Source organism: Lathyrus oleraceus, chromosome 7 (assembly GCF_024323335.1).
Source record: "Lathyrus oleraceus cultivar Zhongwan6 chromosome 7, CAAS_Psat_ZW6_1.0, whole genome shotgun sequence".
Classification (NCBI taxonomy): Eukaryota; Viridiplantae; Streptophyta; class Magnoliopsida; order Fabales; family Fabaceae; genus Lathyrus; species Lathyrus oleraceus.
This window is the reverse complement of record NC_066585.1, coordinates 539864943-539879644: the sequence shown is the minus strand read 5'-3', so window position 1 is coordinate 539879644 and position 14702 is coordinate 539864943. Positions and strand designations below refer to the sequence as shown.

At 34.7% G+C, this 14702-nt stretch overlaps 1 protein-coding gene and 1 long non-coding RNA gene across 2 annotated transcripts; one reads left to right on the top strand and one right to left on the bottom strand.

The window, feature by feature from the left end:
* Window positions 1-7: 7 nt before the first annotated feature.
* LOC127107149 (uncharacterized) lies at window positions 8-732 on the top strand. Its single transcript, XR_007795640.1, has 4 exons — window positions 8-127; window positions 214-306; window positions 382-432; window positions 540-732. It is a non-coding gene; the product is annotated as an uncharacterized LOC127107149 (long non-coding RNA).
* Window positions 733-3045: 2313 nt separating this feature from the next.
* Window positions 3046-13902, bottom strand: LOC127107148 (uridine/cytidine kinase UKL1, chloroplastic). Its single transcript, XM_051044425.1, has 14 exons — window positions 13586-13902; window positions 13403-13494; window positions 13247-13316; window positions 12107-12225; window positions 10295-10391; window positions 9258-9337; window positions 8864-9058; window positions 8055-8138; window positions 7901-7961; window positions 7657-7717; window positions 7322-7415; window positions 7149-7221; window positions 3605-3687; window positions 3046-3500 (listed from the first exon to the last, which is right to left on the bottom strand). The coding sequence occupies exons 1-14, from the start codon at window positions 13848-13850 to the stop codon at window positions 3354-3356; spliced, it is 1521 nt and encodes a 506-aa protein (XP_050900382.1). The 5' UTR covers window positions 13851-13902; the 3' UTR covers window positions 3046-3353.
* Window positions 13903-14702: the final 800 nt, after the last annotated feature.

The window sequence follows — 14702 nt, the reverse complement described above, 5'->3', positions numbered from 1 at the left end:
AGTTCTCTAACTGCTGAAATGGCCGAGGCTTTAATTTGCATCCAGAATTGGTTAAGGCCTTCTTTTACCTATTTCAAAGATATGAATCTCATGGAAGATTTTGAGCTTTCAGAAGATATTGTAACAGGTGAATTTATTACTGAATTTCTAATAAATATGATGTAATGTTGTATAATTATGCCTTATTAAAAATTGCTTATTTAATTATTTTAGAGTTTCAACAAATGTCTTTAGCAGCAAAAGGAGTATCAGGTGTCTCATCATCACAGTCTCAGCCACAACCTTCGGGTTGTGCTTGAAATGGATGTATGTATATCATTATTTACTTATTACTTTATTATTATTTTTGTTAACTAATGTTTATGTTGTCCAATTTTCCAGGTCAACTATGTTTTTTGATTTTTTGGAGTCATGCATGATTTTTTGTTGATGGTGATTCTCCACCTGTTTTACTTCAAATTGAAATATTTCATTTGTTGATATTTGTTTATTAATTAAGGCCTTCTTTTAACTAATGTTTATGTTGTCCAATTTTTCAGGTCAACTATGATTTTTGATTTTTTGGAGTCATGCATGACCTATATATATGAGTTTTTGGCCAGTAAGTACCATTGATCTAACTTACTGAAGTGATGAAACGGTTTATTATATCAAAGAGTTTTGTTCTCTCTCTTTTGCCAATGGATTTCCATCTGTCAGTAATGCAGTCCTATGTGCTAAAGCTTCAATGCTATTACAAGTAAGCTTGGTTTTCAAATTTCACAGAATTTTCATTAAATTAGTGAAAAAAGTATCAGACAAAAAATTGTGTTTTATTGCGATATGATTTTAGACAGATAAATCTCAAACTCCTATTATATTGTAAGCATATATTTCAGTATCCACTGCATATTCTTGATTTTGGCATGATTTGTTAGGCTCATTTTTAATTGAAAAGGCAATATTAATGGCTACCAATTGCCCATATTTAACTTTCATTTGTTAGGCTCATTTTATTACTGTGCTTGATGTCCTATTTAACTTTCAGTCTGCTTTATGTGCTCAACTTTTAGTTTCATAAACTAAAATTTGGTATTACTTTAATTACTCTAATAATTATATTTGCAATTGATTTTAACAGGAAGTTCTACTAAATGCCTTGAATGATGAGACTCAGAGATTACAAGAACAAGTATATTTTGGACAAATAAAATCTCACACTGATGTAAGTTGTTTGATATGTTAAAATAAACAGGTCCATTCCTACACACTGGTCTTTTGTCTTATCATTTGGAATGTTTTTATCCAATGCAGCAATGGATGATTTGAAGCCCGTGACACATCTTTTTGTCGTTGACATCACTTTAGCGAGTGGGATTAAGTTACTTCGCCAAGGCTTCAATTATCTGGTTAATACTGATTTGCATTTCTTTTAAATAGTCTTCTATCTTTTAGCCTGATGACTGTCATTGGTTGGGTGCAACTCTCGTATGGTTGGGCTTGTTCAGCTATTGCTAAAATCTAATGCCTCAAACAGCTTGATAGAAGATTATGCAGCCTGCCTTGAGGCACGGTCAGAAGAATCTCAGAATGTTGAAAATAATAATAATAATAATAACAATGATGTCCGGGCATTCTTATTCTGCAAGTTCGTCTTCACTCCTTGCATTTGTTTGTTTTCTGTCTTTCCTTTTTTTCATCTTAAAATGCTGTTTATATCTACTTTCTACATGTTGCAGCTTCTAATTGACAACATCAGCAGACCAGCTCCAAATATCACTCACTTACTACTTAAATTTGATCTAGATACACCTGTAGAGCGGACAATTTTACAGCCTAAATTTTATTACAGGTATTGTCTACTGTCTTTTCTATTTTAATATCTTGATTCTAGTAAATATAACTGTGATCTTAAAACGTTATCTGCAGTTGCATGAAGGTTATTCTTGATATTCTGGAGAAGCTTTTGAAGCCAGATGTAAATGGATTACTTCATGAATTTAGTTTTCAGGTCAGCTGTAGTTTGATCTGTTGGGTAACATATCTAAAGTAGTTGTTAAATTTCAGAGAATTCATAACTAAATTTTATTTGGAATATTCTGTTTTTCATTGATTTCATTGGGAATCACCGCTGTATTTAGGAATCTAATCCTGGGCATAGTGCACAAGTTAGGAAAAACAGAATCTAGATCATTCCTCTAACTAACTCTAGTCATGTGCCGCAGTGCACAAGTTAGATCTAACAGAATCTAGAACCTTCCTAGAATTGACTGTAATCATGTGCACTATACACATGTTTGGTCTAACAATACAGCCCTTGGGTCTGAATCCGGTGTCAATGCTATCTTTACTAATGGAACAGTAAATCTGTCTTTATCTCTTGCCATATTTTATGTCTCAGTTGTTTATGTGTGTATTCATATTTGATTGGGTTTTTCAAAGAATCTCTGCAAGTCCTCCCTGTGTTAACCTTAGCATATATGTTTTACAGGTTACTTGTCCTATTGACGAGGGCACATTTTTGAGTGCTGATCTACATCTTCTTGAATCGATAGAGCTTAAAAAGAGGACGAAGCATATTGTGGAAATTATTAAACAGTCATTAAACACGTAGTTGTTGATAGCTCAATGTCTATGTATTATTTTCTGCTTTCCATTTCACTCATCTTTCCTCTAAGTTGTGTGTCTGTAAGATTGAGTTTAATTACTTGTCGTACATTAATGGATTCATTAGGCTGCATTCTTAAAATTCTCAGCTGTGATGTTTTATAAGATTTTGTGTATACTTGATTCTTGGAATGTGCTCTATAGATTGAAAGACTAACAAATGGTAATAACTGCATATATAAGTTTGTTTTTAACCCGAATAAACCGCTAAAACAAATCCGCAATCCGCACAAACCGAACCCGTCCAAACCGTGTTGATATTGGGCGGAAATGGGCCTTCATATATGAACCGTGGGTTGGACTGGGTGAGGGTTTTGGGCCCGAAACCGCCCGGCCCGGCCCGTTGTCCAGCCCTATCCATATATATGATAAAATTAGTGGAATAATACCAAGTTTGCATAGTGATCAACGGTTGATATAGTTTGAGTTTGGCGCCTATCCAATATTTTTCCAAATAACCTTGGCTGAACTAGATAGAGTTGTCTACTCAGAACTTCTGTATGATAGCATCATCATCATCTAGCTAGAATTTATCTCTACATTCAATAAGCTGAAAACCAATCATGCATATCAGCCAAAGAATGAGTTTGCATTCATATTATTCTAATCACATAGCAGCCATTTGCTAAATCTTCAATATTTCAATACAATGCAGCCAAGACATTTGTTGACTAAAAGATGTATCCACCATTCGACACGCTGCAGGATCAATCATCGGTGCCAAAGTAGCGATCACCAAATTCACCCAATCCTGGGATAACACGGAACTCTTCATTTAATGCAACATCAATCTCAGATGTGACAATTTTCAACGATGGGAACCTTTTACACACACAGTGGATTCCCTCAGGAGCCTGAAATCACAAAGATTCACACAATCATAGCATGTTAATAGAGGGAAATTCTAATCAAATAACCATGATTGTATTTGTAAAGAAAAGCATTCAAATAAACTCACAGAAATGAGATTCAGAAATATAATGTGGGATTCTGGCACTCCTTTTTGAATGAGTAATTCAATTGCTTGGTTGGCTGAGTTACCTGCAGTAAAATTATTGATATTAATTATAATTATTTAATCATCAACAGTGCAGAAAAAATGGATTCAGTAAACCATAAGTTGAGCATGATTCAGACAAATCGTCAGTCACTGCTTTCAGCTCTTACCGATTATGTGGTATCTAGCTAGCTAATACAATTAACAAATAAATCGAATTATATTTTTACCATCTCCTCTCACATAACCAACTGACTAGAAAATAGTATTTTATATAATTAAAATGTTGCTCTTTTAAAGCAAACAACAAAATGGTAAGCTGTTGCTTTTATCCCGACGGCAGGCTGGCTACTAACTTATCATTTATCAATAGACTACCCTCTCCCTCACTAGTCAACTCCTCTCCTTTCTTCCTTTTGAATTTTCAATTTCCTGACTATAAATTTCATAAAGCCTTTGGTTATGCTTGCTTTCCCCACCTAAGACCTTATAACTCTCATAAACCAGCAATGCACTCTGAGGAATGTATATTCCTTGGTTACTCACCTATCCCCAAAGGCTGGACTACTTTCTTGGCATTGAAGTTCATCATCTCTCCAATGGGTCATTGCTGCTATCTCAGAGCAAGTACATTAGGGATCACCTAAATAAGACCAACATGGCCATTGCCAACTGTATTGTATCACCTCTGGCCTCAAGCACAAAATTGTCAAAAGTTGGTTCTGCACAAGTTACTGATCCCATTAGTTTCAGGTCAATTGTTGGTGGCTTTCAGTATGCCACAGTGACTAGACCTGAAATCTCGTATGCCGGAAATAAGGTCTGCCAATTTATTTCTAATCCCCTAGAAGAACATTAGAAAGTTGTTAAAAGGATCCTAAGGTATCTTCAAGGCACAACCAATCATGGCCTTCTACTTGCATCAACTAATCTTCTATTACCTATCACCATCGCAGGATTTTTGTGATGCTGACTGGGCTTCTAACCCAGATGACAGGAGATCCACTTCTGGTGCATAGGACCTGATCTTGTGTCTTGGTGGGCCAAAAAGCAGACACTGGTTGCCTGATCTAGTGTCGAGGCAGAATATAGAAGCCTAACTTATGCAAATGCAGAAATCCTATGGCTTCAATCTGATAGAAACCAACTGATATATAAAGGAATATAGGGAAAACCCCTTTGAATTACAAAATAGTATCACAGAACTTCGAGGGTCTGCACCTCCCAATGCCAAAATGGCCCCTTTTCTTATTCAATTCCAAGTTGATCAACTCCCTTAATGTCTCCCCCTATTTATTTTTGTTAAGACACCATGTGGTTGGACCTAACTCAACCCTACAAAACCGGTTGGTAGAGTGAGGATTGCCCCCATTTATAAACACATGTTCAGGCCATATATTGTCCAATGTGGGACTCTTAACACACCTCCTCACGTCCAGGACTGGACATATGGAGCGTGGAAATAAATGGTGGGTGGTCCACCGGATCTTAAACCAGACTCTGATACCATGTTAAGGCATGTGGTTGGACCTAACTCAACCCTACAAAACTGGTTGGTAGAGTGAGGACTGCCCCCATTTGTAAACACACATGTTAAGAATGTGTGATTGGGCCTAACTCAACCCTACAAAACCGGTTGGTAGAGTGAGGACTGCCCCCATTTATAAACACATGTTCAGGCCATGTATTGTCTGACGTGGGACTCTTAACAATTTTAAACCTAAACACTTTTAATTAATAATATGATAATTCTAATAATTACCCACTAACTCTCCTAATAATTTAATATCGGTTATACAACTCAAGAGTCTAACAATACTCCCCCCTAAAGATTCACCTTGTCCTCAAGGTGAAAGAAATACACAGTAGAAAAATATATCCTCCCGGATCCCATAACTTGAAACAAAACGATTGAGTAGTACATCAAACATGAAGAATTTCTCCTGGATCAAATTTGCTTGCTGTCAGCGGCCCTCTAGTGAACGGCTGTTGAGGCAACGGCAATACCGGCAGTAGAACGTTCTCGTTCCTAGACCTTATTTTAGGAATATCAGTAAACACTGCCATGCTGATGTCGGGTGATTTTGACAATGGAGGTTGTTGGTCTAACCATTCCGGGGGTCTCTCATTTAATTCTTCAATATCTATTGAATCAATTTCTGACCCAAATTTCTTGAGAATTGCATCTTTAAAATTTCCCCAAGTGGAACTTAGATTGACCGAAATCCATAATTGGTACCATGTGACGGCTTTACCACTCATCCATTGCGCAACTTTTGGTATTTGATCTTCTTCTTTACATACACCTCCTGCATCAAAATATTTTTCAACCTTGATCATCCATCCAACAACATCCCTTCCTTCAAAGATTGGTATTTCTAATCGTAACTCTTTGAGTTCTCCTCTCCAATCTCTAATTTCTTTCAACACTTCATCAACAAGGTCAAACATTCCTTCCATTCTTGATGACAACTCCATTTTTTCTCTGTTTTTTTTTATATTTCCTCTCTCGGATCAAAAGTGCTATGATACCAGTTGATAGAAACCAACTGATATATAAAGGAATATAGGGAAAACCCCTTTGAATTACAAAATAGTATCGCAGAACTTCGAGGGTCTGCACCTCCCAATGCCAAAATGGCCCCTTTTCCTATTCAATTCCAAGTTGATCAACTCCCTTAATGTCTTCCCCTATTTATTTTAAACCTAAACACTCTTAATTAATAATATGATAATTCTAATAATTACCCACTAACTCTCCCAATAATTTAATCAGTTATAAAACTCAAGAGTCTAACACAATCACTGTTACAGGAACTCAAAGTCAAGCATCAAGTCCCCCGAATTTTGTGTGATAATCTAAGTGCAATGTTTGATCCATGTAGCCGACCCCACTTAGTGGGATAAGGTTTGGTTGTTGTTGTTGTAATCTAAGTGCGATGTCTCTTGCACACAATCCTGTACAACATTCCAGGACAAAACATATGAAGTGGACATCTTTTTTGTCAGAAAGTGATTAATAAGAGCTTGATAGTGTCACACATTACTGCTGCTAATGTACTTACCAAGCCCTTGTCCACAAATAAGTTTGTAACACTAAGGGGAACAAACTATAAATAATTGACAGGTGCCCACTTGATCAACCACCCTGAGTTTGATGGAGGACTAATAGGAATATAGGATTGGGCTTTCACTTGTATTAGGAATTGGGCCTTGGCCCAATTCCCTTTCATTTGGATTGTTCCTAACAGAATTCAGTTAGAGATTGGTTACAAGTTACAACTAACTGAATTCTGTTGAGAGTTAGTTGCTTAAGACTGCTCTATAAATATTCCTACTGTAATAGGATTGATCATATTGGAAATTTCTAAAATTCTGTTAACTCTCTCTACTCTCTTCTTATCTCAATGATTACCACTTCTATCAAGAGTTAAGCAAATAAAGCCTTTCATAATATGACACAGTAAGATTAAGTGGAACAATTAATAGTGGAAGGACATTTCACCTGTAGCAAGGACAGGGTCAAGAAGCAAGACATGCCGTTCTGAAATATCCTTGGGAAGCTTCTCATAGATAAGCTGCTCAGAGAAGTATTACCATTAAATACAAACTACCATAGCAAACATATAGATGAGAGCTGCCCTAGTCAACTTCATGGATTCCAAATAATTTACCTACCTGTTTTCCATTGTCTCCATCCCGGTGAATCAGGATTTTTCCAATTTTAATGCCTTTACAACATGCACGAAGTGCATTTTCCATGCTTTCACCACTATAATAAAAGGACAACGAAAAAATTTCACCCAACTGGAAACAGCCTAAGATAGAATGCAAAAGTGAATAAGTTTTAGTACAAGGATTCAATATTCTAGATGGTAAGCACATCCAAAGCAAGCATCTGAGAGTGCAACAAAGGAACTAATTTTATTAGTTGCACCGTTGCATTTATGGGAGCAACCTATCATTTGGACTGGACCTGCGGAAATTAATACCTAGTTCAGAGTTTAGCTCACCTTCGAATAATTGAAACACCACATAATTTCTTGCAGAAATCAACACCAGTATAGACAGATCCTGTAATATAAGCCTCATTTCAGTTAATTAATGGTGTCAACATGAATCACTTTGTGTCCTATTGCTTCTTAGCCATACACGTTCCAGTTCACAAAGCACAAATATTGTCCCCACACAAGAGAGGATGATATAAACATAAAAAGTGAAAAACTGCAAGAAATGAGTACAAGGAGAGATGACTGCCTGTTGGAGTAACAACTTGCTTTTCGGTAAAAGGAAGATGACCTAGACCATGCTCAACAACCTGATGACCAAAATCAGCAAAGGTAGTTATATATGTAAGTACTAAAACCCCATTAAGTAAAAATGTTCATCAGAGCAATAAAGCATACAGTACCAGGCGTATAAGTCGATCAGAATAAAATACAAAATCATGCTTTGATATTTCTGTGTCACGAATCAATGTATGCATCCCCCTTATCTGAAATATATAACCATAACCAATAAAAAAAATCTTGAGTGTATGTCCAAATTAAACATGAAGAGTCAAATTGGGTAAACCTTTCCAATAGAACTTATAGGAAAAGAAAATTTAAAATGTGTATAGTATAAGCGCTTATCATATAAGTGCTTATGAAAACTATGACACAAGATAAAATAAAATCAAACTGTTTATTTTACAAGATAGTCAAACTGTTTTTGCATAATCCATAAGCTGTTTTTACACGTTGTCCTGGAGAGCTTATAGAAATAAGTTGAAAACAACTTAGGAAATAGTTTGTCATAAGTGTTTATGCCAATAGATAAGCTCAAATAAAACAATCCAAATAGAGCCTATGATTCTTTTAACGAATAATTTTTTATATAAATTGAGACTAGCCTATGCACTTCAACTCTCTCAGAAGTTGTTTCATCTCACTTCTCTGTAAGCACCTATAACTTATGACTGCTTATTCAATATTTAGGAACTAAAGACTAAACTGACTTGACAACCTTAACCATAAAAACCAATCAATCTGCATGTATTATGAAAAATACTAACTCTTTTTTGTCATAAATCATAACAGAACATGTCCTTTTCTTAAATTGAAATTAAAATCCAAGGTATTCCAATATGTTTGGGTGAGAAGCAAAACGCAGGATCTTCTACAAATTTTCAATTAGTTAAAATGGAAAAAGAAATTGACAAATTATGTTCAAAGATACCTGGAATGTAGATTGAATAACATACACGTTTGGATATATTTTGCATAGATCATGTTGACCAAGCTTTGTACGGAGGTGTTGCACAATCAAATCAATGGCAACATGATTATCACCTCCACGAGGAATGATCACATCGGCATATTTCTTTGATGGTAGAACGAAGTCATCAAAAGCAGGCTTAACAAACTTTGCATACTACAAAAGCCAACATTAAGGCAGTTAGGAATAACCATGCAGTGTGATTGATCACATCTCATAAAGAATAAACAATATAAAATTCTGTCTTTATTTTTTACATGTCAAGCTTTCTTAAAAAAAAAATTGTATGGAAGAGTTATAAACATTAGCCTAACTGTTGTAAAACTGCGACTCCTGATTAAACTACTGGACTTACCATTTCAAGAACGGAGTTTATGTCTCTGCCCCTTTCCACTGTGTCACGTCTAATTCTACGAGCAAGCCTCACATCAGCATCTGTATGCAATTAATAACCAAATATATTATTAAACAAAGAGAGGAAGGGTAGGGTAGCTTCCAACACTGCATAAAATAAAATAATAGCCACCTCTTGTGAAGTGGTCTTCAATCAAGGACCAGTAGCTGATAAAAGAATTTACCCCAAAATGACAGAAATGAAAGGGAGGTGAACCGTGAATTTAGGGAACATATAGAGAAATGAGTTTACTAAACCCTCAAATCATGTCACTGACCATATATCAGAGAAGTTGCAGTTCACAAAATAAAGTTACTTGTGAGAAGGTAGTATAGATCTTAATAATATATCAGTGGAATGCCTATTGGTTTTGGTTAGAAAATTTTAAATCCTATACAGTTAAAAATATAATCCATGTTACACTACTCATTTAATTTTTCAAATATTCTAAAAAACTAAGATAATAACTGGTGTCCCCTTGGTTCATCCACGGCTTCAGTTCTACATCAATTTTGTTGTGCATTTGCTGTTTCTAGGAGTTTATATTTTCATATTCTTAACAAACGATTCATATATGTTTTCAAGTAGTTAATTTTACCAAGTACCTACATGAATGCAACACAAAAATGTAGATGAAATAGACAGAAAATGGTCCCAAATAATTAGCAATCATAGCACTCGGTAGGATGAGAGAAAATTCACAGAAAAAGTGATTCATACTCAGTGAAACCTGTTACAATGACTAATTGATTCAGCCATAACTGAACACGGGTAGTTATAGCTAGCAAGCCTAATCCAACACCCAGGGTGCCTTATTCTACACTGTCATAACTAACTTTTGCTTAATTATGCTGATGTGGCATACAGTAAGGGGAGGGGAACAACTCAAGACTTTCTTATCTCACACACTCTGCAGTATTTGTAGACTATACAAATATTTACACATGAAATGACACATCACTGAAGAGGGTTGGCATGAAAATAAAAATGTATCAAACCTGTGTCAACAAAGATCTTCATATTCATCAGATCACGGACACCTTGATCATGGAATACAAGAATTCCCTCCAATATAATGACATCGGATGCATTAACCTGAGCATAGACTACAAATGTCAATTACCATTCATAAATAACCAGAAAAACCTTCAAATAGGAAAAGTAAAATGTTAACAGCACATATGAAGCCCATCTACTTCAAAATTGCTTAAGTATCAGTGTCATACTCATATTGGTCCGATATGATACCTAGATACATATTGACCGATACATTTGAGATGCGGTTTCTGACACTTTAGGAATATCTATAGCTTTTTGTACAATTTTGTTCTTCATTTTGTGTAGAATTCATTCTTTAATGATATCATATAAGAAAGGATAGACGTGGTTGTGGCACACTAGTAAAGATGTAATGATCTATTTGAAGACCGTGAAGACCAACTTCTTGAATTGATGGAGTTGTCTCTAGGTGAATTAAACTTAGAAGCTATGCTTTTTAAAATGATGACAATGAGAGAGATGAAAATGATACAATTAGTTTTAGACAGTATACAATAAGCAATTGAATAGAGTCAAGCCTTAATTTAAATAGGACTACTGGACTAGTGATATATTTTGTAAGACTGGACATTGGTTAGGAAAAAAATCAGAGTTATCGATAGCGGCCCGGAGCGGTGATCCTCCGCTATTTGATGCTTAGCGGTAGCGCTTCCCGATCCGAGCGGGTTTGAACTGTTTTGAACGCAAAAACCCAGATGTATCCTTAAAATAAATAAATCTGGTTTGATTTTACCTCTGTTTTTTAAGTAACAGTCATTTAATAACTCTATTCCTCTTCTTCCTCTTTTATTTGTTTGGTTTTACATTAAATATATGTTTTATAGATTATTCATATAATTAGTCTAAAAAATAGTCAAATAGCGGTTATCCTGCAATCCGCTGTCCCGATATCCCATTTTTGGGATCGGCCTCTCCGCTATCTGGAATTGACAACTCTGGAGAAAATACATGTGACATGTTTACAAGGAAAATAATAATTTTAGGTATAGACAGATAAAATACACGTGACTTTTCTTTTTTGTTACAATCACATGTATCTTTAGGTAAATTGTTGTCATCATCTACTACATATGCCTACATATAAAGCTATATGTAAATTAAAAACTTCAAAGCATCTTTGCAAATATGATGCATTTAAGTAAAATATTTATATTTATCATAAATCAGAAATCTGTGATAACGTATCTAGGTTGTATCGTATCTTTGATTTTTAAGAACTTATGGTATCCCCATACTCATGTCATATAGTATTTGTGCCATATCAAGTATCCAGGAATCAAACAGAAACCAAATGATATGTTTCATTGCTCATAGGACAGAGATTTCATTAGGTGCAACATGAAATGCTTACAAAGTGTATGATTCATCAAACCAATTAAGTTCTGTCCTCTGTGTGTGATACGATGAAGTAATTCTAAACAGGAAACAACGACCATTGTGTTTGAATTTCTCACCAGCCCTTTCAGCGAGAAGGATTTTTTATTTTCATGCTAAAGCTTGGCTTTGTCCATGGAAAACTAACACGACCGCGAATGAGACTGAATCACATTTGACCACGATTCTCCAAATATCAAGTACTATGACACAAATGTTATCGCAACATATATTTAAAACTTTGGTCCCGTCTTACCATCTAAAGACACTTATTCTTATACACACGCTTTTACTTGTTTAGTTAATAATAAAAATAATAGGTGACCTAAAACTGGCAATGTCAATATAGACAGAGATACATAATCCACACTGTATACCTGACGAAAACTATCAGAAGAGCGTTGGTGCTTCTTGAAGTCGTAAATGGGAATTTTAACTCTTTGGCCACTGATGAGCTGCTTCATACACTCTAACAGTTGCTCTGTGTCGAAAGCATCTGCAACAAACAAACACAAAGGAGCCTCATTCAAAGGATTGTTAGCGTACATTAGTTTTGCACCGCCATCCAATAAACAATCACTACTTTGCTACTTCATACAATCAATTTCAAAACAAGTTTATATAAGAATAGGATGGCATGGCAAACTAATGGACTAAAATTGATTTACACCCACAATGTATGTATTGTAAACTCTAGAGTAAACCGTTATTTTGGTCCTTAGATATGTGAGACGGTGTCAGTATAGTTCCAAAATGTATTGGAATTACAAAAACATTTCTGAGTGTGTCAGTTAGTAATTTCATAGACCTAACTAACTAATATCGCATATGATAACCAAATGTTATGATTTGGAGGCTCACAACTATAGAAAATCCATTTGGTGGGATAAAGGGGGGACTAATCTACAATTTAGAATAAGTTTGTTAGCATTTTGTTATTTCTTGTTACAAATTTTGTTAAGAAATATTTATATATAAGTTTGTATTGACTAAAGCATTGATTATGGAATGAGAAATTAGTCTTTTCTTTGTATCTTCTTCTTAGGAGGCTTCTCTACTCTCTAAGTAGAGTAAATCACTTCTTCACCCCTTACAAGTTACACCAAATTAATTGATAAAAGACACATACAAAAGCCAAACCGACTAATAAAAGACATTCAGATAATTTTATTTCTCTTTTTTTACTACCTCTTCCTAATTATAAGACCTCGAGTTTTTTCTTTATCCGTTTTTATAAGATGCTCTTCACATTTCATGGTGCATCAATCATTTCTTTACACATAGACCCTAACTATATTATATTTTTTTCTATAATCTGCATTAAATACTCTTACATGAACATTAAATAACTCTCTCTTTTGAAGATAAACATGTAAAATTATATAAATAGTCAACAAAATTAGTACTCCAACAAACTTTCTTAATCAGCGTAGTCCCACACATTGGAGGAATAAAGTGTATCTAATTTACTCTAAACTGTAAGCTACAATGATTGATTAATCAATTAAACTAATTACCAGGGTGATCAAAATTGTACTCATGAACGCGTTCCAACTCGTCCGGTTTCAACCCACGATAAAACGAATCCTGTACAGTTTAAAAAATTATAAAAATAAAACGTATGATTGAACGAAGAGAAAGAATTAAGAATCTAGCGTAATGTAGTAGGGTACCTGATTAACAAGAACTACGCGATGATCGTGAAGCTGTTGAATGATCATATCACAAACTGTGGTCTTTCCAGAAGCAGTTCCACCGGAAACACCTGCACCATCACCGTACGTTGTTCATTACATTCAAATTCAAAGAGAGCGAGAGCGAGAGCGAGGGAGAGAGAAAAGAGAAGAGAGAGTGACCAATAACGAAGGGTTGATTGAGAAGAGAATCTGCGGTTAGGGTTGAATTGGGAGCGAGAGAAGAGGTTGGAGAAGAAGATGACAGTCGGCCGCCGTCGAGTCGAAGGCCGGAAAAGTGGGGCCCGGATGCCGCCTCCATGGCGTAATCAATCGACATCGTTTCCTCCGGCATCGCTTTTGTCAGTTGTCTCACTCTAGCTGCAGAGTCAAATGTGAATTTTTTCTTTTCTGTTCTGAATAAAACTAATTGGAGTTTTTTTTTCATTAACAAGCTTGAGAGAAGAAAAAGGAATCATAAGAATAAAAATATTAAACTTCACATGCATTTTACGTGTAAATCAGTTATTATATAATATTGTTAAGATAATATATATATATATATATATATATATATATATATATATATATATATATATATATATATATATATATATATATATATATATATATATATATATATATATATAACAAAACAAAAATAACTACTTGTACTATTTTACTTTATGACGTCAATGTTGGGCAAACACATATTTGATTCTATCCGTTCTTATATCACTAGGGGAATATGCCTGGTAAGATGCTGTCCTTTCTAGTTTTTGTTTTCATCATTATTATCAAGAAATTGATTTGTAGGGTAAATATATTTTCAAGTTATTGTATGATTGATTTATTTTCGTTACTATAAATTTAAGACATACATATTTATGTGACAGAATAATAATAATTTATTTTTGTATTATTGGATATTTAACTCTTCATAAAATTATTATAAAAAAATTACTTACAATCGTCATATTTGACATACACAAAATAAAAATCTAATTTGAAAATATTTTTATTCTCACCATATAAAAATCTTCCTTCTCTCTACTATATTCACACCATATGCACTCCTTCTTCTTAATGAGGCTCTGATACCATACTGCTTGAGAGCCTCACATATTATGAAACCAGTCTCAATTGAATCGTCATCAAATAGCCAACCATAGGCATAACATTGACTATCAATTAAAACTGACATTCCATAATAGTGAGGACCGTAGTATGGATCGAAGGTCAAATATTTTCTAATACATAAGATCCTCATTTGAGGCAGGTGTAGAGCATACTTGCATCT